General features: G+C 41.8%; 1 protein-coding gene across 1 annotated transcript in view; it reads right to left on the bottom strand.

Moving 5' to 3' along the window:
- GALNT7 (polypeptide N-acetylgalactosaminyltransferase 7) overlaps positions 1-27,403 on the bottom strand; it is a 122,980-nt gene that overhangs the window by 46,835 nt on the left and 48,742 nt on the right. The window contains exon 3 of the mRNA XM_077779644.1: positions 19,788-20,248. Within this exon, the coding sequence (XP_077635770.1) occupies positions 19,788-20,248 (461 nt within the window). The remainder of the gene's footprint in view (positions 1-19,787; positions 20,249-27,403) is intronic.

The raw sequence follows: 27,403 nt of genomic DNA on the forward strand, positions 1-27,403 counted from the left end.
AAAACGTGAATTGCAATGGAGTTGCCTCTGTGCAGACACTAGAGGCTACTCTGCCTTCTTGTTGCCACTCTGACAACTGTAAAGAGCGTCCTTGCCATAGTCTATTAAGAGCCATCTCCTTCTCAGTTTTGTGCTTTTTGTTGGTGATTTTATCGTTTAAAATGGCTCCCAAGCACCGTACTTAAGTGCCGTCTAGCGCTCTGAAGTGTGAGAAGGCTGTGCTGTGCCTTATGGAGAAAATATTGTTTGACTGGCCTCCTTCAGGCATGAGTTCTAGTGCTGCTGGCCGGGAGTTCAATGTTACACTGCTCGGCTAATGAACTGTTGTGACCAGCATCTCACAAGAACCTCCCCGTGTCCCTGCCCTAGGGGCAGTGCTTCCATATGTATTCCCAGCCCCGTGCTCACAGGGACTTGAGAGAACACAACTACCCTGATAACAAGGACTGACTGCATAGCAAAATGCACATGCACAGAAATTCAAGTTCACCAATAAGGACAGCTACCAAAAAGTCGGCTAGAAAGCGCGTCACTCCCTTGTACTGCCCGCTATAAAGGGAAAGCATGATGGGTGGATGAATTTCTGGTCTATGGGCTAATGCTGCCAGCTGCATTGTAACTACAAGTAACTTGCAAAGATTTAAGAGACAGAGACAACCATATTCTCTCAATTAAAATGAAATTCCTGCTTTGAAAACAATTAATATGATGCCAGAGAATAGGACTTTAACCAGTAGGATCATAAAAAGTCAGGGTAAGTAAGGAACATTCTGTAAATGATTCAGGGATACCTTAAATAAAAAGAATGTGCTCTGAAAATTACAGGAAGCTGCCAAAAGACAAGAAGCAGGACAGAGTCAGAGCATGAGAAGTCATCACTACTGAGCGGTGGGAGTAACTAAGAGCCTGCCACTCAGAAATGTGTCTGTTACACAGACAAACTTACCTTTTATTTAAATTTTTTAAAACGTTTTATTTATTTCTGAGAGAGAGAGAGGGGCAGCGTGAACAGAGGAGGGTCAGAGAGAGAGGAAGACAAAGAATCCGAAACAGGCTCCAGGATCTGAGCTGTCAGCACAGAGCCGGACATGGGACTCGAACCCATGAACCGTGAGATCATGATCTGAGCCGAAGTCGGAGTTAAACCAACTGAGTCACCCAGGCACCTGCAAATCTACCATTTTTTAAAAAAAATTTTTAATGTTTGTTTATTTCTGAGAGAGAGAGAGAGAGAGAAAGAGAGAGAAACACAGAATCTGAAACAGGCTCCAGGTTCTGAGCTAGCTGTCAGCACAGAGCCCCGATGCAGGGCTTGAACCCATGAACCGTGAGATCATGACCTGAGCTGAAGTCGGACGCTTAACCGACTGAACCACCCAGGCGCCCCTCCAAACCTACCTTTTAAAGAACAGTGTGGCCTCTTGCTTAAATGACAGTCTACACTATACAGAGATGCTTAGAGTTAAAAGAAAAATCGGGTTAAATTAGAAAACATATATAATTTTAGAAACGACAAAGGTGTTTAGTATTATGAAATATTTACATATTAAACCCTACAGCTCTGATGCATCTTCATATTCTCTGCACTTTTCTTAATGATACCAATGATGGATTCAATTACCCAGTACTTTGGAAAAAGTGGTTCTTTACTGTGTGCTGACATTAAGGACCCTCTTTATGTCTTCTCACTGTCTTTAGAACTACTCCTTGTTTTAACAGAGTAGAACGGCAGGATGAAAGACAAAGATGAGGCTGAATAGCACACACCTAGCACGATGAGACCTACGTAGAAGAGCTTCTGTAGGCTTCTTAACCCCCAGGGACGAGGGTGGCATGTCACCACTGGGACCTCCAACCACAGGGCTTATATTAGCTACTGTGTTATATGCCTTCATGTTCTTTGTCATACTTCATCCTCACAATAATGGTATGAGCCAAATATTTAACCCAGGTTTGTTAGAAGAGGCCAGGAAGGTTCTCAAAATGTTAACCATCGTTAACATTTTCAACTTTTCTTTTCAACTCTGTGTGGGATCCCCAAGAGGTACCTCAGTACTCTCAGGTACGACGTGGAGTCCTTTTGCCTCTAGCTCAAGATCATTAGGGGGTGCCCTGTGGCAAAGCGGCCTTGGCTCCCATGAAGCTGGTCCCACTGGTGCACCTGCTGTAAGTCGGGGCCATGTTGAGGACACTTCCATTCTGTGCCATTTGATGGTTTCCTGTCATTTCTGGACGCACTGGACGATGATCTGCCACCAGCTTCAACACACCCTCAAGTGTGGGCATCTGCTGTCCCAGAATGTCTATTCTAGTGAAAAGTTCTTCCATAGCATCTCCTTGGTATCTGAGTATGAATGAGTGCCAGGGTCAGGCGGGGAGCACGATCTAAGCGACAGGCACTGTACAAATGTGCCCAGTCTCTTAGCACTGCTCCTTTGCTCTGGGACCACCCTCAGGTGCCTTTCTGCTCTCTCCTTATGACAGCTTCTGCCAAGTTAGATTTAAGCAGAGATCCTTGCTGCGAACAGTTGGGATTTTAAATGCCTACATTTGAGGAGACAGTCACTTTGGGACTTGATAACATACTCTCCTTTTGTTTCTAAGTAGAAAACGTTAGTACTATAAAAATGTCTCAAATATTACATTTATTTTTTTTTTAAATTTTTTTCAATCTTTTTATTTATTTCTAGGAGAGAGAGAGAGAGACCGCGTGAGCAGGGGAGGGTCAGAGAGAGAGGGAGTCATAGACTGAAACAGGCTCCAGGCTCTGAGCTGGCAGTCAGCACAGAGCCCGACGTGGGGCTCGAACCCACGAACCGCGAGATCATGACCTAAGCGAAAGTTGGACGCTTAACCGACTAAGCCACCCAGGCGCCCCACAAATATTACATTTAAAATGACTGCTCTGGGGGTGCCTGGGTGGCTCAGTTATGCATCCGACTCTTGGTTTCAGCTCAGGTTGTGGTGTTTTGTTTCACGAGTTCAAGCCCCGCATTGGGCTCCATGCTGACAGAGCAGAGCCTGCTTGGAATTTTTTCTCTCTCTCTCTCTCTGCCCTTCCCCACTCTCGCACTCTCGGTCTCTCTCAGAATGAATAAATAAACTTAAAAAAATTTTTTTTTAAATAAATAAAAATAAGATAACTGCTGTGATAAAAAGACTTTGTTGATCTTTTACTTGGTGTGGTAAATAGTCCCAGAGACGTGGAGGCATCCTGGCAGCCACATAATCCTGGACTTCTGGTTCCTTATCCACAAAATGAAGCAACAGTACCAGTGACCCCTCTGGCTCCATTTAGCTCTAAAATTTTGAGTCTATGAAATTCGTACTGTATCACGAGCAAGGTTCTTGAAGTGTCCAAGCCACGCCCTTTAGAAGCTGCCACGTGGCTCTGACAGTGCAATCCTGTGCCCTTGGGTCCCTTCCGTTGTGATCAGCAGTTTATCTGCACCATCTGTGGCATGAGAGGAAAGCGGAGAGCTGGACGCAGATAGCAGCGGAAGAGGCAAAGCCCAGGATGGGAGTGTGCGGGAATCCAAGGTAGCCCTGGGCTTGTGTGAGAGGAGAGGAGAGAGGACGGCCCACAGCACCATCGCTGGGGCCATAAACAGCTCATCCTTGCTGCCTACGTGGTGTTAGCAGACGCTCATCACAACCACGAGCCATAGATCAAGAAGAAATGGCAGGTGAGGCCGAAGCATAAGGTACAGGGGTAAATATAGGGAGTGATAAGCTTACAGAACAAGGTGGGGTTTTTTTTTTAAGATTCAAAAAAGTGTGAATAGATAAATGTATGGATAAAGAACTTGACAAATATTCACCAAACAGTAGCTGCCCCTGGAATGGGAGACAGGGGACTTTCCCTTCTTGATCAAGGTGGCAAAATGGGTTTCCTCGACTCCCTGGAGCTGACACGTACGAAGGTCAACAGAAGGAGACATTCGCACAGCAGGATCAGATCCTGGAGACAGCAGCAGGGTTGAGCTTGGCAATATAAAACGGCCGACTGCCTCCCAGCGAATCCATCCTGGTCCCCTTCCTGCTCCTGGGGAAACCAAAGAGGGCTGAGCCTGGTAACCCGCAGCCAGCCTGTTCTCTCTGCCAGGTTGGGCACAGCGTTGAGGGGCTGGACATCAAGTGCAAGGTGCAGGAATCAAAGCAGCGCTTGCCTCTGCTTGGATACTGCCCCGCTGAGCTAACAGATGCGGCATCTATTGTTACTTTCCAAGAAGAGCTGTCACACGGCACCGGCCCTGAAGCTGCCAGGCTCCTCGGCTCTTCCAGGAAGAGGCGGCGATGCCAGAACAGAAAGCACTGTGCGAAGCTAGAGTGGGAACAGCTGCACACCAGCTGCTTGCTGGCTGCTTCTCTTCAGCTTTTGTATCTAGAGAAACATTGTGGAAGACCCAGGGGAGAATGTAGGAACATGGAAAAAAGTGCTTTTTAACTGGGAGAGACCTTGGAAGATGTTTAGTGGTTTCCAAACTGAATTAAGGCGCCTGGGGCCTTAATTTAGGCGTTTCAAGGAAGTGTGAAGATCCAAAGCGTAGTTATGAAGGAAGTCACCGGAAGGAAGGATTCTGGAGATAGTATGGCCAAAAACACTGAAAACTCCTTTTTACAGATAAGGAAATTGAGACTCAGAGAGGACTATGGGGGGTATGTTCTCAAAGAACTCATGCTATATGGGGACAGAGATATGAGAATGACAAAAGTGTGTACACATATATTGTACTTTATATTGAACGCTGAGGGGAAACATAAGACCTGATTCAACTGTTTTGTAGAGTTGGCTTTTTCTGATTTCATCGTGTATCTATTTAAAGTTTTATAATCAGGGGATGCCTGGGTGACTCAATTGGTTGAGTGTCTGAGTTCGGCTCAGGTCATGATCTCACAGTTCAGGAGTTTGGGCCCTGTGTTGGGCTCTGTGCTGACAGCTCAGAGCCTGGGACCTGCTAAGGATTCTGTGTCTCCTCTCTCTCTTCCCCTCCCCCACTCATACTCTGTCTGCTTCTCTCTCAAAAATAAACATTTAAAAAATTTAAAGTTTTACAATCATTAGAACAGGAATAATAAGCACCTTCTTACTACTCAGGTATTATACACAAGATATTCTTTCAAAAATGGAAGTGTGGGATGGAGTGAAAAAAGATTATAGGAGCCCCTCAAGTTGCTAGATTTTCCTCATTAAAAATTTGATCTTGAGGCACCCGGGTGGCTGAGTCGGTTAAGTGTCTGACTCTTGATTTCAGCTCACGCCATGATCTCATGGTTTGTGAGTTGGGGTTTGCAAGTTGCAGCCTTGCACTGGGCTCTGTCCTGATAGCTCAGAGCCTGCTTGGGATTCTGTCTCACTCACTCTCTGCCCTTCCCCCACTTGCTCTCTCTCAAAATAAATAAGAAATAAACTTAGTTTGTCCTAAGACTAATTTTTAACTTTATAACTTAATTACAATATATAGGATAAAATACCAATAAAATAGCATTTTTTTGTCTAGTAATTTGTTAATGAGGAAGGTTCTGAATGGAATGGCTTTGCACATGTGCCAAACCAATGAGCTAGCAGTCTAGAAGCTAACTTAGGTCCTCTGTATAATGTCTGATCAAAAATTATCATGTTACTACTACTGGCCTCATTTTATGATGCACTTACATGATATATTGATATTTATCCTTGTATTTGCTCTAGACTTTAATAAATATAAATAAGGTTTGGGCACTCTTCTGTGAATTCCTGAAATATCAAAAACAATCAATACCAAAATATTATTACACTAATAAACCAGTTGGCCAATAAATTGTTGAACTTTGAATTCTTGGATCTGAATCCCTGTTTACCCCCATGAGATGCTTTCTGATTCATTTAAATGATTATGATAATAAACCACTCCAAATTTGGAAGCTGGCTTCATCATACCATTTAAAAACATTTCTGTCTGAGGAATGGTAGGGCTGGCTTTTTTTTGTATTACTTTATCCATCAGTCCTATGTAATTAGTCCAGTGATAGGATCTCATACTATCAGGTCATCTACCCTTTTGAAGATGTTCTATCACTTCTGTAATATAAAGTTCTTCTTTATCAGTTAATTAAAATAGGGTTCAATTAAATTATGGATTAGGTAAGCATCTTAATTATGTGACTCATCATTAACCACGGAATCTGGTGCAACTGCCAATCAATCAGGTATAAGAATTCTAACTTAACTTTATAGAGTAACATTATAATTTGTCAGTGGTCAAACTGAAGACTTGAATGTGACAATTTTTTTCTGAAGTCTCATTTTTATTATCTAATTTATTCTAAAATCTATAACAGTGCTGCTTGAAGTATGATCCACAGATGCCGGGAAACCCCCTTTAACGAGCTTGGTTAGGTCCAAATTATTTTCATGATATTGAGACCTCAATGCCTTTCTCACTGTGTTGACTTACTCCGATGGGGCAAAAACAGTGGCTGATACAACGGCTGGTGCCCCAACGCAAATCAAGGTAATGGCACCAAAAGGTACTTGGATTGATGATATTCCTCATCATCACACAAAACAAAAACAACGTCATCTACATGGAATGTCCTTGATGAAGCAATAAATCTTCCTAGATTAATTTATTAATTTTGCTAAACCTCTGCCTTCTTAATATTCTGTGAGAAAATATGGGGAGTATGCTAAAGGGATTTCTGCTGCATATTGAAATATGACTGGGACAAGGAAAAGCACCTATGGGACTGAGTTGCAAGTTGAATTCGTCCATTTTCTCAGACTGCAATGTTTACTTGAAAGAGCCAGTGGATAAACTAAGGTCATTCAGACTCGGTTATCTGGCTTTTCTCAAATGTGAATGAAGGGAGCCTGTCACTTCAAGGAAAACAACTGACATCATTTGTTTCTGACGATAAAACTTGAGCTTTCAAGCAAAGCTTAGAATTTTGGAATTATGACAGCCTCCCATAAAGCCCTTTCTGATGAGACTGATGAGGATATATATAATGAAACTGTCAAATTTCATTTTATTTGAATATTTGGAAAATATCGGGATACTGATATTTGGAAGATCCACGTAACCTGTGATACCAGTATTTTCAAGGTGATGAATACATGATGTGACATCACTCGAGGGGAGAAGACTCACTAACAACAGAGTATTTAAAGGTTCACTTGTATGGTTTCAGATTCTATACTGCAATATCTGTGCGAGGCCAGATTTGCTTCATATATTTCAACCAAAGCAACAGATGAGCATAGACCGAATGCAGAAGTGGATAGAAGTAGATAGAATTAGATAGAAGGTAGTCTAGCTACCTTCCCTAAGCCAGAAATGAAAGAAATTGGTAAAAATGCAAAATAATTCTACTCTTACCATTTTTTTTAATTTTGGAAAACTTATTTCTCAAGTAATGTGTTAACATGCAATGGGTTTATTATTAATCGAATAATTTAAAACTTCTGCTTTAATTTCAATATGGTCAATTTTGACAGGTAGGTCCCACATAACAAAAGCCTAATAATTTGGGGCTGTTAATAACTTCTAAGCATATAAAGGGGGCCTGAAACCAAAAGATGAAGAACTGCTGGTCCATAGGATTGGAGCTGGCCAAGTCGCTAAATAGTTATTTTGTTAACGTATTACCTTTACATTATTTATTCTAATACTTGCTGATATGTAATTAAAATATCAGTGCCTTAAAAAATAAAGCAAAAAAATAAAGTATCAGTGCCTTACAATGGTCCTAATAAGTATATTATAAAATTATCTTCCTGGTTAATATATAAGCATTGTCAATATTTTTTATTACTTAGAATAATTTCCCTCAATAAGTATTAGTAATTATCCAGATTTTTTGGGGAAAAAAAGGGCAGGGGGATAGAAATAAGAGATAATTCAAGAGACTGGGTTGAATAACTTAGAAGAAAGTTCAGACAAAATGCACCAAATTCTGAAAATGTCATTAGTGCCCACCACTGACTGAAAGGTGGGGTTAGATAAAGGGCAGGACTGGAGTCTTTTAAAATTTTAAATAGTGGAATAAAGGGTACCTCCCTGCACTGCACCCCCAGTATTTGATGGAAAAAAAAAAAGCAAGAGAAAGAGGTATCCATGTGTCTGTGAATGATGATTGGAATGCCACTGCTCACATTCAGATGTATTCTGCCATCACGTAGCCCCAGACCCACCACCAAATCCTCCAATCTAATAACTGACTGCATTTTTGCCAAGGACCAGGTTTTCCTATTTGTTTGGCTCATTCGATCAGTCTGTGCTTATTCTTTTCCGCAATGCTCTAAGTGCAATCTTTGTTCCTTCCACTGTATTACAGCCACCCCCACCCCACCCCACCCAAACAATACCTTGCTTGACTTTAGAGCCTCTTAATCAGGGGAGATTTTGCCCTACCCAGGACATGTGGCAAACTTTGAAGACATGTTTTTATTGTCACCACCAGGGACGGGGGTGTGTGTGTGTGTGTGTGTGTGTGTGTGTGTGTGTGTGTGTGCACGCGTGCGCTACTGGCACCTAGTGGGTAGATGACAGAGATGCTGATAAACACCCTACAATGACAGCCCACATAACAAAGAATGTGATAGTGCCGAGATTGAGAAACCCTGACTTAGAGGCAAAAAAATTCTGCAATAATGAAATTAAAAGCCTTTGCCTTTTACCTTTTCCTAACTTTCTCCATTTTTCTCTTTAAGAAAGTTAACATATGGTGGTGTCCTGTAACTTAACCCCTTGTCCGTTAGTTTAGCACCGCTAACAAGGTAATGGGCTCTAGAAGCCAGATTTTGAATCCCAGAACCACCACCTTACAGTCATGTGACCTTCAAATTACCTGGTCCTCTGAGCCTCAGTTATGACACCTAAAAATACAGTGGAAAAAATATACATACAGTTTCAGTGTGGTAATAAGGATTGGAGATAGTGTATTAAAGCTCCTGGCAGGCTGCCAGACATACAGTAGGTGCTCAACAAATGGACAATAATGCTATTGATCCTGTCATTTAATGAGGACCCTATGTCTTCACTATCTGCTGCATCAGAGAAAGAAGGGAGCAAAGCACCATCACAGCGATAGAATTAATTAATTGGACATGCTTATAAATGCCCAATGTCTGGAACCTACCCTTCTGTGTCTTTTTAGGTCTATGGCATATGTCCCCCAGCGCACCCTTAACTCCAACCCGTCTTGCCTGTGCCCCCACCCGCAATGTCTGGTATAGGGCTGCGGAGTCAGAGACTAGCACCATATGACAGAAGACAGAGAAGGTTAAGAAGCAAATCTAATCTAGATGGTTTCACTATCTGCTTAGAAGGCAGACTCTTCTTTGCATGATTTTAAATAAGACTGCCTGGGGGGGTACCTGGGGGGCTCAGCCGGCTGACTGTCCAACTCTTGGTTTCAGCTCAGGTCACGATCTCACGGTTTGGGAGTTTGAGCCCCGCATAGGGTCTGTGCTGCCGGCATGGAGCCTACTTGGGACTGTCTCCCCCTCTCTCTGTCTCTACCCTGCTCTCTCTCTCTCTCTCTCTCAAAATACATACACTTAAATTTAAGTAAGTAGCTGATGGTACTTTCCTAATAAGATGTGGTTCAAACACACCTCAACAAAAACTTCTATGAAAGGGTTTTTCTGTTTTCGTTCAATGCTCCTTTCCCATTCTCTCAGAGAAGAAAGAGAGGGACAAAGCTCTTCCCAGGAAGGGACTGGCACCAGCAAGCCTGTAGCAGAGCGTGTTGGGGCTCTGGAGGGAGCTCCTGCCTCACAAAAGATGAAACAGCAGTTGGCCATTCACATTGGCTTCTGGTGAAGACCTCACAGCTCTTTTCTTTAAAGAGACAATAGGGCGTCACCAGGGTCGTAAGAACAGGCAGTTTAGATTCTCAAATCTTTCTCCAGAGCCCTTTACCCTGGTTTTTGATTTGCTCACTGGGACCTGCTCTTCTGGAGAATGAGCTGTTATTTTTCTTTTGGTTAAAATAGCAGTGCTCATTCTCAAATAAGTTACTAGGTTATTAAAATGTGATTTTCCTCCTACACATTGACTACTTTTTGGAGAGTGGAACTCCCTGCCCGATGGCATGAAGAGGAAAGTAAAACTATGGGCCTTTTCCTAGAGATACACTAAAAGATATTACTGAATTTAAACAGTAATTTTACATGATTTTAACTCCCGCAATTGCCTTGACTGCTTTTCTTAGCATGCTCACCTTACATGTTGCAAGAATGATTAAAAAAACAATTCTACTCACGACATACAAAGTGCATGTTTTATGTGTTCAGTTTAAAGTGAGCAAGTAATTATAAGTGCATTTAAATTTTTTTCTTAATGTTTGTGTTTTTGGGAGAGACAGAGAGACAGTGAGACAGCATGAGCAGGGGAGGGGCAGAGAGAGGGGAGATATAGAATCCAAAGCAGGCTCCAGGCTCCAAGCTGTCAGCACAGAGCCCGATGCGGGGCTCGAACCCACCAACCATGAGATCATGACCTGAGCCAAAGTCGTCCAGACACTTAACCAACTGAGACACCCAGGCACCCCTATGAGTGCATTTTAAAAGTTCTACAACAAATTATCCATCTTACTACTTCTACAATCCTTGCTTAAGAAAAACATACTGCTCCTTGATGATCCTGCTTTGCAGCTCTCTCCAGGGACTTGTCTTTACCATGCGGGAGTTGTCAAACTTGTCCCACTCCTTGAGGAATGGCTATCGGCTTGAAACTCAATCAAGAGGAAGGAAGGCTTTGAGCTGGTTCAACCACTATTAAAGATTGTCATCTCTCCCAGATCCTACCTTTTGCTCTTCTCCAAAATTGGTCCTTTTTATCAGATATCCCAGAGGCCCCTGCATGTGTACATGTGAAAGGCGTAAGTCTGTCAACTGTGGTTTTGACAGCTTACCGTGGCAGTAGTGAGTTGCGGCTCTAAACTGGCCAAAGTTTTTCCCGAGTGTGTGGCCCAACGTGAGTGTTGCCTTACTGAGTGCTATCTTCCAGAACAGTTGTGGGATTTCCAGAATAAATAAGTGGTTCTCCTTTTCCTTAAATGCTGGTTGATGCGTGGCTTAGCAGTTAACCAGTTTCATGTATATAATTTATCTCAAAGTGGGAAACACCTTGTATTATGACTTTGCCATCATACTATGTCCAGAAGTTTGGCTTTGACTACCATCTAGGTGCAAGTTCAGACACTTCTGCTACACTGCTAGACAGACAGACAGACAACAGACAACTTCTGGTAAGCCTCTCTGTTTTGCAAAATCATGGATTAAAAAAAAAAATAGGACCTAAGGCAAAACAGGGATAGGACCAGACCACTCAAAACTGAGGGAATGTTGGGACCACAGCCCTGAAGAAAACGAAATCAATCGGTGTAGTTAAAATCAGCACTGACATGTGCCCTTAGTACCACAGGCCTCCTGTGCAGGCTTCAAACCCAGGGGCTTGTGTTTTCCTTCTTGTAGGTCCCAGGGGACATTTGCTTCTAATAACAGAGCAACTTTACCAAAATGAAAAGTATGATCCAGAGCTCGCCTTCTTCACCAATCAATTTCCTCTCAGCTGCTTTGGATGCACTGGCAGCTTCGCCGGACAGCTTACCATAGTGGCAAAGGCAATGCATCTTGAAGCCACTAACCGCCCCCCTCCATTTCTTGCATGAAAGCAAAGTATATCAGCAGGATTGCCAGCTTTGTTCTTAAGGTCTTCATAAATATATTGCTACGGTGGTCACTTTGTGAGAAGCCTTGCCCTTGATCACTTCCAAACATTAACATGCAGGAGAGGAGGAGATGTAGGAAACATCGGGACTTCTGCACTGAATTGATACCATTTCTCTTACTCAGCGAACACACATGAGCCGGTGTGCATTAACGAGACATATATTGGAATAAACAGGCTGCATCTAATGGTCCTGGCTGCATCTACTAGTGTGACTGCTAAATCACCAGACCGGGTCGTGCCGACCCTCTGCTGGAAGGGCTTTGTGTTCTGACATCCACACTGCACGGTGACTGGCCTGGATCTGCATCTGGAACTCTCCTTGGTGAGGAAGTGATAACCTCGTGGCAGAGGAGAAGGACTAAACACTGTGAAATGACTGGTAGCTTCAAAACTGAGATGCTCTAGGAAGAGGGGGCACAAAAAAACATCTCTTAACCTCCATGGCAGTGCTCCTCAGGGATGGGAAACTTATCATAAAGAGAATAAAAAAAAAAGTCAAGATTTCCCTGAAATTGTCATTGGGTGGGATGTTATGGGATATCTAGTGGTGCCTCCATAAATATTTTTTTCTTTCTTTTCTTCTTTTTTTTTTTTTTTTTGAGAGAGAGGGAGAGACATAGCGTGAACAGGGGAGGGGCAGAGAGGGAGAGAGACACAGAATTCGAAACAGGCTCCAGGCTCTGAGTGGTCAGCACAGAGCCTGACATGGGGCTTGAACCCACGAATGGTGAGATCATGACCTGAGCCAAAGTCAGACGCTCAACTGACTGAGCCATCCAGGCTTCTCTTCATAAATATTTTTCTAACTAGCCTGCATGGAACTTATTTCTAAATTGCTGGTTGGGGGGGCAGAGGGCTGTGAAGAACAAAAACAAGCAACCTGAGTCTATAATTTTTCATCAGGCATACCTTATACTTTTGTAAGGCTGGTGGTGGGGATGGGAGGGGAGCGCAGATAAGGGCAGGTGAAATGAGGTGAAGTCTGTTTTTAACGGAGCACCTTGGAAAATGATCAGAGAATGGGAAGGACCTTCTCAACCAAATGAGGTCCTGGCATGAGGAGAATCCTGCCACTAAGGGAAGGGGGCCATCCCAGGCCCCTAGCGAGGGGAGTGGGGCCCCCCAGTTGGCTGCTACTCTGCTAATAGTGGCTTCGAGCACATTCCGTCTATTTCCAGTTTTTGTAGGCTCGCTTTATGAACGTGCCATCTTCTCAACTGCTGTGGAAATTGGGGTGACAGAAGTTACCCCCAATCTCTATAATAATTCCGCTTGGGTTAAATCCATCTCCTATCGTCAGCCGGGACCTTAGACAAAAATCAGCTGTGCCACCATCATTGATAAAATGCCAAAGTGCAAAGTGTGTGTGTGCGTGTGTTGTGTGTATGTGTGTGTGTGTATTCATAGGTAGGTGTTTAGAAGAAAAGGAAAAAGAGTAATACAACACAACTTATTTTTAAAGTTAACCTGAAAAACCTCTGAACTCACAAAAAAGTAGCTTCTGAGGGTAAAAATTTCCAAGCCATTTAGAAAGTAATACTTCTGGGACAAAAAAGAAGGAACATGTCCATCATGGGTCATCTGAAACCAATTTCAAATGTGCTTCCCGTGGATCAGATCTAAGGTTGCCAAACTGTGGTTTGAAAACTGAGACCTATCTTGGGCCATCTAGGAGAGAAAAGGACCACGTGTTAATAACTGTGATCAGTGCAGTGTGACCGGGGTCCACATAGGTTANATGTGTGTATATATATATATATAAGATTTATGTATTATTCTAATAATTTGTTTTCACCTCGTATGACCAGCTCCTTAGAGGTTTAGATGGCTCTAACTGAAACCTATGGGTTGTATGTGGAAACTGAAACTTAAAAATAACTATCATTTCAACTAAACCAATGTTTTGAAAATAGCATCTGGTTTTTTTGAAAGATTTTTTAAAGTTTTTATTTTAAAGACAGGGAGAAAGAATGTGTACAAGTTGGGGAGAGGCACAGAGGGAGAGAGAGAGAATTCCAAGCATGTGGGGCTCGATCCCACAACCGTGAGACCATGACTTGAGCCGAAACCAAGAGTCAGAGCCACCCAGGCACTCCCAAAATAGCACCTGTTTTGTAAATTATAGCACTACATCGTCAACAAAAGTATCAGTTAGTGAAAGCCGTTAACATGAGCAGAGAAAGAGAAAAAGCTCATGATCACAATTCACCTTAAATAAAATTAGAGTATAAACATGGATATTTTGGTATCAGGTGAGAAGAGAACTGTTTGGGATATAAGTCATGAGTGTAAATGTGAAATATCTTAAAAAACAACTTCACTTTCCCACAGACAAGCTTAAGAAAGGTATTAACAATTAATCACATTAACATCTACCTAGCTCAGAATTTTTGGAGCACTTTAACATCTTGTAAATGCAATGAGGATAGCTTTCTACAAAAGAAAAATGCAATTGGTGTGTAGGTAGGAGGAAAGGTTAAATATTAGAAGCAGATGAATTTGCTCAGCAAGTCAAAATATTTAACTCATTTGTTTGAAACAAAATAGCTTGGATGATATACCTCTGACTGTCTGCCTTCTTGGGCAGAAAAAGGGCAAGAATAATTTCCATGAATTTGCATCAGCAGCTAGTTCACAGTAAGGGAAATAAAATTTGGAGCTTTATCTGAAGAAAATCGAACATATTCACAAACAGATCTTTCTAGCTCTTCCCAGGAGCAGGCTCCTCATCCTGATGGGCTCTACATGAATTCATCTAAAGCTGGGAGGCAAGGCGCCTGGGTGGCTCAGTCATGAAGCACCTGACTTCAGATGAGGTCATGATCTCACAGTTTGGGAGTTCAAGTTCCACATCTGGTGAGCTTGAGCCCTGCTTCGGGTGAGCCCCGCTTTTCCCTCTCTCTCTCTCTCTCTCTCTCTCTCTCTCTCTCTCTCTCGGGTGAGCCCCGCTTTTCCCTCTCTCTCTCTCTCTCTCTCTCTCTCTCTGCCCCTCCTGGGATTCTTTCTCTCTGGCCCTCACTCACTAGCATCCTCCAAATGAATAAACAAACAAATAAATATATAAAGCAAGCAAGCTGGAGGGGAAAAGTGGTTTAGGTAACTGTGCTCTGGGCAGAGCAGTTAATAGTATGGGGCACTGTTAATAGTGCCATTCTTTGTGTGACTGCCCTTGGGTCTATCTTTCATTCCGCCTTCCACTTCGTCAAGCTGCCAAGGCCTACTGATTCTAACTCTCCTATTCTCTTACATCGAGACTTTCTTCTGGTTCTGTAATCTTCACTGAAGCTCCTGCTCTGATGCTACTAGCCCTTAAGCGGTTCTCCACTCCCGGTCCACTCTCAGCACCTTTATCAGTCTGACATTCCTGAAGTTCTCTTTGTCACCTTCAGTGGGTCTTTCCTGACCACCAGTCAGTATAGACTTGTGAATGGCACTGTGATCTTCTACGCGCGACCAAACCTAGCATGGCAGCTTCTCTATGCATACTTCCTGATCCAGGGATACTCTGCCACTTGCTTTCTTCCTAGTCAGTCCCTACCTTTATGTCTTCTCAACTTGTAACTCTTCCCGGGGAAACCCTCTCTACATCCTCCAGGCTTCATTCTTGGCGTTCTCTCCATCAAACGTTTTCTGACTCTCCTGTGACTTGACATGCCCCTCACTCCTCTGAAGCACATCATTTTGCTCAGCCCTCTCCCACGACTCTTATGCTATGGATTTCTTGCCCTTCTCCCCAGGGGCAGACGGGGAGCCCCCTGAAGGCAGGGACTGTATTCTGTCTTTACTGCATCTCCTGATGGGTTAGCACAGTGTGTTGCTTATTGGAGATACTTGGTATCTGTTGAACCGTGAAGAAACCTGAATGTGTGTTTTTTTTTATAGAAAATATGTGTGAAGGCAGGTGAAGTCATTCTTGGATCAAGTCTCTAAAAAAGAAGCAGGCCTCCAGTTCACTCAAAATACGATTACTCACTCTTTTAACAAGCAATCAACAGCCAGTAAATTACTCAGCCAGTGCATGTAATTCAAAGCTGTAACATACATAAGTATGAGTCATGTTGGCAGCTGGGCAGTTCCTCCTGCTCCTAAGGCAGAGAACATTCATCTGAAAAGCCAGGGGAGCAGCCATAAGAATGAACAAGTGAACCACAGGGTCAGATGTCACAGCTGGACAAACAGCCCCATAGCTTGGTTTTTTAAATTTGGCAGGTGGCTCATTTAAACGTCTGATGGAAGCAAGAGAACAAGGCTGATAAGGTCTATCTGCCAACGCTGCAGAAAGTCAGCTGCACAAGCCAGTCTCTGGTGGGCTCTGTGCAGCGTACTTTCCACGAGGGAGGAGCATGAGGGAGGCTGTGCGTGTGTGATATGGATGCATGCTATGTTTTCAATAGGTTTCCGGTAAAAGAAGACAAGTGCTAATATGCCAGTTGGATAATATGCAAAATTTAGGGATGTTTTATCTGTTGTTGGTCTGTTCATAAATTCTTAAGACTACTTACATCCTAATTTATGAATAACTCTTAGAAATTAGTATTCTGCGTTCAGTGTTCAAAGAGGATGAAGCTTATGTCTCTTTTTAAGTTTAAAAAATAATCTGGATTCAGTTAAAAAAAGTTTCTGGGGGTTAGAATGTTTAGAGTATTTTGAATCACAAAAAAACGTTTTCTCACTAACATAGAAATATTGAAGAGGGGCTTAGGAGGGGCTTAGGAGCATTTGAGGAGATAGCCTTGGGTCTTTTTGCTTGACTGGGGACACAACCCTTACAGGAATGATACACAGAAACATGCAATATCCTATTTCTAAGTACTTATGCAAGAGAAAAGAACATGGGAAACAATCAGCCTATGCAAGGCATGGAAGAAGGAAGGAAAAGAAAGGATAGGAAAGAAGGAAGGAGAGATGCAATGAGGAAGGCAAGAAAGAAAGGATGGAGGGAAGAGAGAGGGACAGACAGAAAGGAAGAAAGGACATTATAGGAGAGCAAGGAGGACTCAGAGAGATGGGAGGTTCGAGTGGCAATTGCTGTGTCTAAAAAATTTATCAAAGGAAAGGTGAAGGCTTTGCCATCACAGAAGGTACAAGTAGAAGCGAGATGAAGATAAGGCCATGTGTGACATTTACCTTTTCCAAAAAGCAACAGAGGGCCTCAAAGTTAATAATACTGAAGACATTAAAATTTTGACCGGAAGATATGTGATCTGAAGAAAGTACCACAGCAATAATAATAATAATAATAATAATAATAATACTAGTAGTAGTAATGTCAAGAACACTTTAGTTTCTAACACCAGGCCTGTGAAAAAATACTTTTAGCCCATTATGTCATTTAATTCTAATGCCAATCCTGGGAGATAGGTATTGTTAGACCCATTTTAAGGATTAGGTAACTGAGAGCTAGAGAGTGTAAGTAACTGACCTAAGATCTCACATTTGGTGATGGAGCCAAGGTTTGAACCTAGCAGATTCCATTCATTCATTCAGTCAGTCACTTATTCATTGTCTCAACAGATATTTACCAAATGGATGTCAGCTACTGGAAGGAACTGGTGAAGAAAACGGATATATTCTTTACTACCTTATCATGTAGTGAGAAAGACAGTCAATAAACAACGAAATAAATCAAGATCTATATAAATTTGATAAATTATAAACTTAGATAAATACTATGAATGAAATGGCCAGAGAGTGGTATTAGAAAATACAGCAGGGCATTACCAACCAGACAGCATGGTCAGAGAGGTTCTACTGAGACTTAACTGATGGGAAGGAACCAGCCACAAGAAGGGGAAAAGCATTCAAAGAGGAGGGAAGAACACATCAAAGAGACCAGAAAAGGCCAGCCCAGCCAGAGCACAATGGGCCCCGGTAACAAGAGGAGGTCGTCAAGGCGGGGAAGGGTTGCCGCTGCCGGTTAGGAGTTGGGGGTATATTTAAGTGCACTGGGAAGGCAAAGAGTTGTTGTAGATAAGCTACATCTGTGTGGTTCCCATGCCACACTGGCTTCTGTGTGACTAGGAAGGAGGAGAAGCCATGAAGGAGACTCCTACAGGATTCCAAGGGAGAGGGGGGTGGCTTGGACTTGGGTGGAGGCAGTAGGGGTGAAAGAACGCACCTCAGAAATAATCTGAGACATATTTTGGTGACGGGAGCTAGAGGCCTTGCAGATTAGAATGGACATGAAGGGTGAAGGGAAGGGAGACACAGAGGCGGACTCTAATCCTGTGCGCTTCCTTCCACCTCGTATGTCATCATTTGATTTTCTTAGCAGATTCCTTAAATGGAAAAAACGAGCTAGCTTTATATTGGTGTTTTTAATGATCTTTTATAAACAGTTCACGTGCTAAAACTCTTTCCACACTTAGCTCACCCACTGACTGTAACAATGCACTGAGGCTGTATCACCCGTGAAGAGACTCACAGTGAGGTGAGGCGTGGTGGAAAGATAGGCCTTTCACACCAAACCACCTTGGGCTGAACCGCAGGGCAAATACAAAGCAGTCAGAGCTCCAAGCTTCGGACTTGACTTACATGGGTAAGAACTCTCTCACAGTTTGGTTGCGGGAATTAAGAGAACCTATAGTAAGTCCTGGCATGAAGTAGAAAGTCAATAAATGTTACTCTCTGTGCGCACCCCCCCCACCCCCGTGATGAGAATGCCATCAACAGGTTCTCAGAGAACCTTCTGTAACACAGACTGACAGTATGATTAACTGCTATATTTTAGTTAACCGGGACACACTCCAGATAAGGGGCTACAGAGCCTCTTCTGGGTCCCAAAGAGTACTGGCAGGGCAGTTCTAGCTCTGTTAATAGCCACCCTTAGCCCCTGACTGGAGAGGTATAGGACAGCCAGTCAAATTCAGGCTTCAGACAAACATCAAAGTTTAAGTATGTCCCATATACTGTTTGGGATATATTTAGACTAAATGTTTTTCATTGTTCGTCTGAAACTCAAATTTAACGGAGTGTCCTCTATTTTTGCTAAATCTGGCAACCTTATGACTAGGCAAGTCTCTACTTTAATTTGGAATAAATTGAGCCAGGATAATTTTTCCTTCACGTCCCTTGAGATGTTCCAACTCTTCTCTGGAAAAGAGGTTATGTGTCTCCCCACCATGGTTCTATTACTTCTATTCCTCGACTTTCTTTGCACATTTCATTCACCCCGTCTCAGTCTTACCAATAAATATATGAAAGTCCAAGGTTTACTAAGTAGCACTATATCAGGTACAGAATCTTTTTAGTGATCATAAAGAACGCTGTTGTGGGGTCTGCGTGTGTGCATAAAGGTGTTAGCCTCTTAGGATTATATTAACAACACACCAGAATACATTTTGAGAGTTTTCTAGCAGCACGGAATTAAATTTGCATCCATGTTATTAGGGGCTACTTAGATCCTAGATGAGCAGAACCGGTTTAGAAAAAGCTTTGAGTTCATCCCGTAACCACTGTCTGTCAAAAGTTAAGAGTTGGAAACCCTTGATTTTAAATCAAACTACATGAAAATAATGTGAAGGTTTATCTGTTTGGGTGCTCCTTCTGCATATCCTCAAGAGTTTCAATTGCCAGCTGCAGTACTGAGAAAAAGAATTATGGGAAACATCAGCATCTAGTTAGTGATATAAGACATCTAAAGCAGCATTACTATTTGTTATTATTCCACAAGACAAGCAGCTTGATCCAGAATGAAAATCCACACATCAAGAAAGTTCTGTTATTAAAAAATTATCACTTGTACTAAACAAAATATTTAACAGTTGATTCACACTCTGGTACAAGTTCCTGTTCTCACTGTGGATTGGTAACAAAAAATTCACAGCCTGGTGCTAGCGACGATTGCGCAGCACTGATGTAAAACCCCCAGAATTTTATATGTCATACCTTCAATCTAATGGCATAAATGAAGTGGTCTCCTCCTTCTGGCCATTTTGCAGACCGAAGAGCCTTTTATCTCCTTGAAATAAAGGCAAAACTATTTTCTCCATCCTAACAATCTAACTCAATATCTATCAAAAACAATAGCTGCCCAGTTTTAGAAAGAAGAGGATGTGTGCTTACTCTTCTTGTCGTAAGTCATTGACGCTGCGGTCCAGTGAGATCATGTCACTTGCCACCATGTTAAATCCAAACTCTTTAATGCTGGCTTGAACTGCATGTTTGAATTCTGGTCCCAAAACCAATGGCTTGGCTTTCTCTCCAGGGCCACCAACCACTCCATGAGGCTCAGGTTCTTTGGGTTCAAAGTTACCGAGGATCCCCGGGCGTAGCACAGGATCTCGGTAGGTGAATGTCTGAGGCTTAAATGTGAGATACTGCCTCTGTATTATGTCTTTCTGGTTATCTCCTCCAGCATGGCGCTCTTGTTCATTTTTCGCCTTGTTTTTTCTTCTAATAGACTCTAAGTCCACTTCTACTCCTTCAACATGAGGCCATGGTACCACGGGTTTGAATCTGTCATCCCCAGGAGCTAATCCATTGCCTCCTCGGTTAGGCAGGGGGTTATTGACATCTCTGTCTTCCTATACAAAAGGGAGGGGGATATACAATGAGTACATGAAGGCAAACCAGAGCAGAGCTTATGATACGAACTTTCATGTTAATAAAAGGCTGAGGCAAAAATAAAAAGATTTAAAATGTTAAACAGAAGCAGGCTATTGATCAGGACTTCCCATTAAAAGACATCTTTTGGCGGGGATAGGGAGCAGGGACAGGCAAGGACTTCCCAAGAAACAGACTCTTTGCCTTACTATTCCAAAATAAATGGATGGATGCATTTTTTTACTTCTCCCCTTCTAAAACTAACTTTCTATCAAAGACTTCTTAATAAAGCGCATAGTTATGGGTTAAAGCAATGGGATTCTAGGAGCTTTGACAAAAAAGGACATTTACTAGGTCATGTACAATACGTGGTTTTCCCAGACGTCCAGTATATGATAAATATAACTATCTGTAAGTCATACAGCCATACGGTGGCAGTGGTTTTAGATGTCACCCATCACTAGGCTGGCTTCATGCCTCTAATGGCAGAGGAAAAGGCAGGGATATGCACTCAACAGTCAGTATTTTCTACTCAGTGAGAATTTAGCTGAATTCAGAACTACAAAAAAAAAATGAACAGAAATGCTAATGACTGTAAGCAAGTCGGTTCAGGCTTTTAACCCACATCCAATGCCTAGTTTGTCCCATTCCGGAGGTAGCTCAAGTCAAAACAGATTCTGCACATCAGGATATTCTGTAAGGGCTGCCTCACTTTTCTGTGTGGACCTTCCTCATCGATGCCAAGCCATCAGTCAGAAATCCTGAGTGCTTCTGCTCCTGAAGTATTCTATGTGAAGTTTTTGCTAAGTCACTACCAGTCTGCACAGAGTGGCTTTTCTCAACTTTAGCATCACCTCAGTGGCTTTAGAAAATGCTGAGGTCTGTGTCCCAATCCCCAGACTTTGTGATTTAATTGGTCTGGGCATTCAGAGTTTTAAAAGCTCCCCAAGTGATTTTAATACGCATCCAAGCTTGAGAACCTCTACCTTAAAGGAAGAGCTGCTGGCTATAATTAGACAGAGGATTATTGAGTATGCACAGCTGGGGAGGAGGCAAGGTGAACTTAGAACTGCAAAATAGGCTAGCAGGTCTGCTGCTTTGCTGCACACCACAATTATCTGATTCCTTCATAGATTCGTAATAGAATTAGCGCCATCGGACCAAAGGTGTTGACAGTGTTAGAGCTACCTTGAAAAGTAAGGTTAAAGACTTTAAAGAGTACAGAAGCTGCTAGGTATGATGTTATGGTGTAGGTTGCTATCTGCTGATAGTTTTAGGAACAAAGATCTCTTTAGAAAGCTAGTTAAGTTGGGGTGCCTGTGTGGTTCGGTCGGTTAAGTGTCTGACTCGGTTTGCGCTCAGGTCATGATCTCAGAGTTCGTGGGTTCGAGCCCTGCATCAGGCTCTCTGTCAATGCAGAGCCCACTTTGGATCCTCTGTCCCCCTCTTTCTCTGCACCTCCCCCTGTTCACGTGCTCTCTCTCTCTTCCTCAAAAATAAACATAAAAAAAGACAGTTAATTCAAATGTGAACTTAGTTCAAGTGTTGGTGAGCGCTAGCTAATGACTGATTTGGGGGGAGGGGTTTCAAAAAGGAATTTTTAAGATAATTTATTTGGTTAGGTAATATAAGCATATGATATAAAATTCAAAGGATCCAAAAGGGTATATAGCGAAAAACAAGTTTTCCTGACTCCTCTTCTATAGAGTCACCCATAGCCAGGACTCTGTGAATCTTTCTAGAGATGTTATACGCATGTACAAACGTACATATGTATATCATGTAACACAATTTAACATGGGACCTAGATTTTAATTGGCTCAATTAAAAAGGAAACCCACATGATGTTACAAGTGGTTCAAAGGTGAATCCAAAGAACAAATACCTAAATATCAAGTATACTTGCAAAGAATTTCAGACAGACACAAAACTGGTAACATCGGTTAATATCCACAAGGCAATAACCAATTGCACTCCACTGTACACAATTTCAATGGACAAGAATCTTTTGCATTACCATCACTTTTCTATCATTTGTAGCACTACAAAACAGCCCAAAGACAGTGAAAGGGGAAGACAGCCTAGAAGCGGAGTCAGATAGTATACTTAGTAGTATTTGGGGTCCATTTCAAAGCTTTGCCACAAGGTTCCTCCTGTAACACAAAACTAAATATAAAATTCACACTCAGCCTGGTTACAGAAATGTGATACCTTTCTTCAGGCATGTGTTTATAAAGTAGATAAGCCTGCTGGATCAGGCTTCTAATCATCACACACCTCAGGAGCAAGGACTTAGCTATAGGCTAACCTGTGAGCCCTACTGATTCTGGTGATGGAAAAAGTGTTACAGGTCTCCAGTCTATCTCCTGGCTCTTTCCAAAAGAAAAGTGCTGTGGCAGTATTATAAGGAAATTAAAATAGAAAAATCATGACAAACTCTAAGATACTGGACCCAAACTGATGCTGCTGAACCTAGTATAGCACATACAGAAGAAAGACAGTCTCCTTCACTCCAATTTTTCACATCAAGGCTATAGTGAATTATCAACTGGGAAGGTAAAAAATCAGGGGAAGGAAATGCCAATAAATACAGAAAAGTAGACTGAACAGGTCATGAGATGTCAACATCCAGAACCATAGCATCTGCTCTGTATGTTGCCTAAAATTCCATAAAGGGAAAAGTGCATATTGGAAGAGTATGGCGTACAACGGTACCTAAAATCATAGTATGTGAATAAATGCACGCTATGGTTTAAGCTGGTCTATGCTAATGCAAAACTTGCAAATTTAAACATTTCTCAAATTCGCCCACCCCAACAAGAGTGTATTTAACCTATTTAAACTTCATGCTTATCTTCCTCCAAAAGTTGGTAAGATCTTTTAAGGGTTCTCTGTCCTATCTTTCACTGTTGGTGTCCTTTATAGTTCTCTTAGAAGTCTATCATTCCAGGGGTGCCTGGGTGGCTCAGTCGGTTAAGCGTCTGACTTTGACTCAGGTCATGATCTCATGGTTTGTGGTTTTGAGCCCTGCATCAGGCTCTGGGCTGACAGCTCAGAACCTGGAGCCTGCCTTGGATCCTGCATCTCCTTCTCTCTCTGGCCTGCTCACACTCTGTCTCTCTCTCTCAAAAATAAATAAAATGTTGAAAAAAGATTTAGAAGTCTACCTATCATTCCACCCTTATTCTGGGGTAGGGCATTACTTTCCAAGCATCATGATCTAATTTACACTGACCATTCCGACATCCCATTTCCTTAGTCCGTATCACACTTCTGATCTCCAAACCTTACAGTTGGTTGCTTCCTAAATTTCTACTTATATCATTCTTATTATACCTAGTACCTAATTCTAGTACCTAGTATAATTTCTGCTTATTTCAATCTAGTACCTAAATTTAAGTACCTCAAACCGAACTTACATTTACCTCATATCACAAGCCCATTTCGATTACTATCTTCCCTACTTTGGAAACTGGAAGCACCATCCACTCAACTGATCAAATCCAGAACCTGCATTTCATCCTCAACTTCTGGTTCTCTTTTATCTGCCCTATTGGCATCCAATCAATTACTAACATCTATCAATTATATTGTCTTTGTAGCTCCTGAATCTGGCTACTTTTCTCCATTACCCTCACTGCCAGTTTTAGTTCAGACCACTCTCACTTCTTATCTGGATTACTACCATAGTGATAATAGTGATGACTGAAAACACTATGTTCTAAGTGCTTCACATGTATGTGTGTGTGTGTGTGTGTTTTAAACCAAGAGTTAGGTTCTGTGATTACCATCCCTATTTGACTGATAGAAAATCTGACAGAGAGGTTATTTAACATCAGAATCAGTACGTGGTAGGGCCAAGATTTGAATCGAGGCAGTCTGGTTCAAGAGTCCAGGCTCTTAACCACTCCACTGTAGTGCTTCTCATTCTAATGCGTGCAGTTACTGTCTCTCTTCATTATTTATTCTACACAGTAGCCATAGTGACTTCCTAAAATTCAAATATGAACATGTTACTTTCTTTATTTACAACACTTCACTGTGGGGCCACTTCTCTCAAGGGAGTTTACATTCTTTAACAAGATTAATAAAACTTTTCAGGGTCCAGCCTGTACTTTTTTTTTCATCATACCCACTAGAGGAGTAATTAGCTTTCTCTGTAAAGGATCAAGTAGTAAACATTTTAGACCTTGTAGACCACAGGGTTTCTGTTACAATTATTCAAGTCTGCCATTATAATGCAAAAGCAGCCACAGATAATTTGTAAATGAGTGGGTATGGTTGTGTTCCAATAAAACTTTACTCAGGCAGTAGGATGGATCTAAAGCCACCACCCCCTCCCAACCCCTGTAGTAGACTAAGTGCTGTAAAAAGGTAGGCAGCATCGCATTCCCAGGGCTTACCCCGGCACATAATTCCTCAATTATATTTACTGAATAAATGAATGAGTCATAAAATTCTGCATTGGCTATGAGAGAGACTCTGAGAAGAAAAGGAAAAGAGAGTATGGAGAATATGGAATGGGAAAGGGGAGCCTGGATCCCTCCAAGCCAGAAAAACTGACTTTGCTCACTTTTCAAAGCCTGTATGTCAGTAAATCTGAAAGCAAAAACAAATAGGAGAATTGTCTAATCCCAAGTCAATTAAAAATAGTCATGTCAAATCTTAATGATATATGATTCAAAGAATGGCCACAAAGCAGTGTAATACTCCATTTCTCTGAGAAGGAAAACTACATAGTACTTCTTTCTGAGGGTGACTGAGAATCAGTAGATGCCTTTGTGACTCACTGGTACTGTATCATCTTCATAAGCACAAGCTGATTTATTTTACAGTCAGAAATCAATGAATCACTGTTGACTAGACATGGAAAAGAGAATCGGTAGACAATTGCCTAAGATCACTATGTTCATAAAGGTGGAAATTGAAAAGGATATGAGTGATTATGCTCATCAGCAGATAGAAATATGGGATTATCAGAAATCAGGTCAGACTATTTACTTTCCATCTTACAATTTACAAAGTTCCCCCTTCACCCCCAGATTCTACTTATGTGTGTATTTTTCCAAGATGGCCATCCCTTGCTAGAAATATGAATACAAAGGGATTTAGAGAAATAGTCTTGAGACTTGTTTGGATTTGAAATTATAGGTGAACCTAGAAACCTTAAGCTTTTAATGATAAGCTTCTGCAGTCACATGATCTCCTGAGAAATTACAATTTAGTTTTAGGAAGTAGCCACCACTAACAATATTCACACCATTTGGTTATCATGCTGCATGAGCCACAGAACTTAAAAACGTAAGTCAAATTTAATTCTATGATTTAAAAACTCTCTCGATGAAAAGACACTTTTAATTAGATAAATCACATCAGCATCTTTTCTCTACCTCCACTCTCTTCTGCTCCATCTAGAGTAAAAGGGATCAGGGACGCAGTACTAAAAACAAGGAGGTGCCGAAGTTCAGAAGACACAGGGTGTGCATCTAGGCTGGACCTCCCCAGCCTCTCAGCAACATATGGCAGAAGGTGGGTGGGAGAGTGGGTGCTCCAGCCTCAGTCTCCTTGTTTCTCTCCGATTAGCTGGAGCTGGATTCTTAGCTACTTCATCCCTGCTGACATTTTGTGCTGACTGAAGACCATTCACTCTTGCTCCTTTCAGAGGACTGACAGTGATTGCATTGGGGGGTGGGGTCAGTGGCTCTGTCGGTCGTGAGAGGAAGGGCAGGGGTCAAGTGACTTGTCTGTGTTTAACTAGAGCTGAAAACAGAAAAAACCATGATTAAACTGAGACCTTACCAGTCCTTGAATATATAAGATGTTCTCCCTTATGGAAAGAAGACCTATTCCAAGTATGTTTTAAAAAGACCCGTAAACTAGGAAGAGATTTTAAGGCCAAAGGCAAGGCCTCTGTTAGCAACTAGGGTAGGACTGAAAATGGAGGAGGGTGTGTATCAGTATTACATCCTGATAGAATTATCTGCTGAAAGAAACAGACTCACATGGTAGGAATTTCTCTTCTCCATGCCCCTCCCCATTACCCCCTTGTAAGTACCAGGCCAGGTTATAAACCAAAAGGTAACAGAATGGAGAGAACAGCATGTTTGACACCACTATAACTGTTCCACTGAAAGAAATCCGGGTCAGCACCTCTAATACTATATGTTAGTCTTTGGCAAGGTAGCTACTAGTCAAAGGCTAAGTACTGCAGAATAAGCCAGATTGACCCAGTCTTTCTCTAGGCACCGCAACATCAAGACGGGACCGCGGAGAGCAGCCTATCACATACAGCTAATGATCAGTCCTTTTATTTTCTCTCAAAACTTAGGATACACTATGGCAACCATAGTTACAAATGGGTAAGTTAGTGTGGATGTTTTAACCACCTAATGGAAAGATTTTACCAGGTTCATCTGGGGGCATTTTGAGTCAATTAAATGCCACCTTTCCTTAACCAAATTACCAAAATACAAAGTGCAGTACATAATGCAGATCTACCCTGTACTGTTGTGCACACTACTGAAATAGATGTTCTCCTAAAAAGTTGACCATATCACATTTTGAACATTCAGTCATCTTAATAAAAGAGAGATTTCCGTTATAAAAGAGCCTCCCAATAAATTCCATAGTTGTGCAACTAGTCGGTTTTTGCAGATTTGGATTTCCATGCATATCACATGGCATTCTTAGAATAAGTTTCCATCTGCATTGACATAATTTTCTGAAGATCTCTGCATATCTTGAATAATCATGGTCAACTACAGAATATCTAGATACGGCAAATTTTAAGTCTTGAGTTCTTTTCAAAATTCAAAACAAAATTTAGCTCAACCAAAGTAAATGGTTGAATTGGTGAAATTATAAAATTTATTTTCAAAAACCAGGTCAATGAATTGCATTTTTAAAGGTATCAGGCTAACGTACAAATTCCTCAGTAATAAACATTTTCAATTTTCAACACAGAAGTTAAAACTGTCATTGAAAAATGGGAGATTTCACACAAAATCCTTCTCCATATTAATACTATTATCTCTAATGTTCTGTGTTATAAATGTGAAATTAGCAGTAAGTACCAGTAGTTCAAGCCAGCAGTTCTAAACTCAGGAATCAGCCCTGTGTAAGTGACCCTGCAGTCC

This window comes from Crocuta crocuta, unplaced genomic scaffold, assembly GCF_008692635.1.
Source record: "Crocuta crocuta isolate KB4526 unplaced genomic scaffold, BGI_CrCroc_1.0 scaffold158, whole genome shotgun sequence".
NCBI lineage: Eukaryota > Metazoa > Chordata > Mammalia > Carnivora > Hyaenidae > Crocuta > Crocuta crocuta.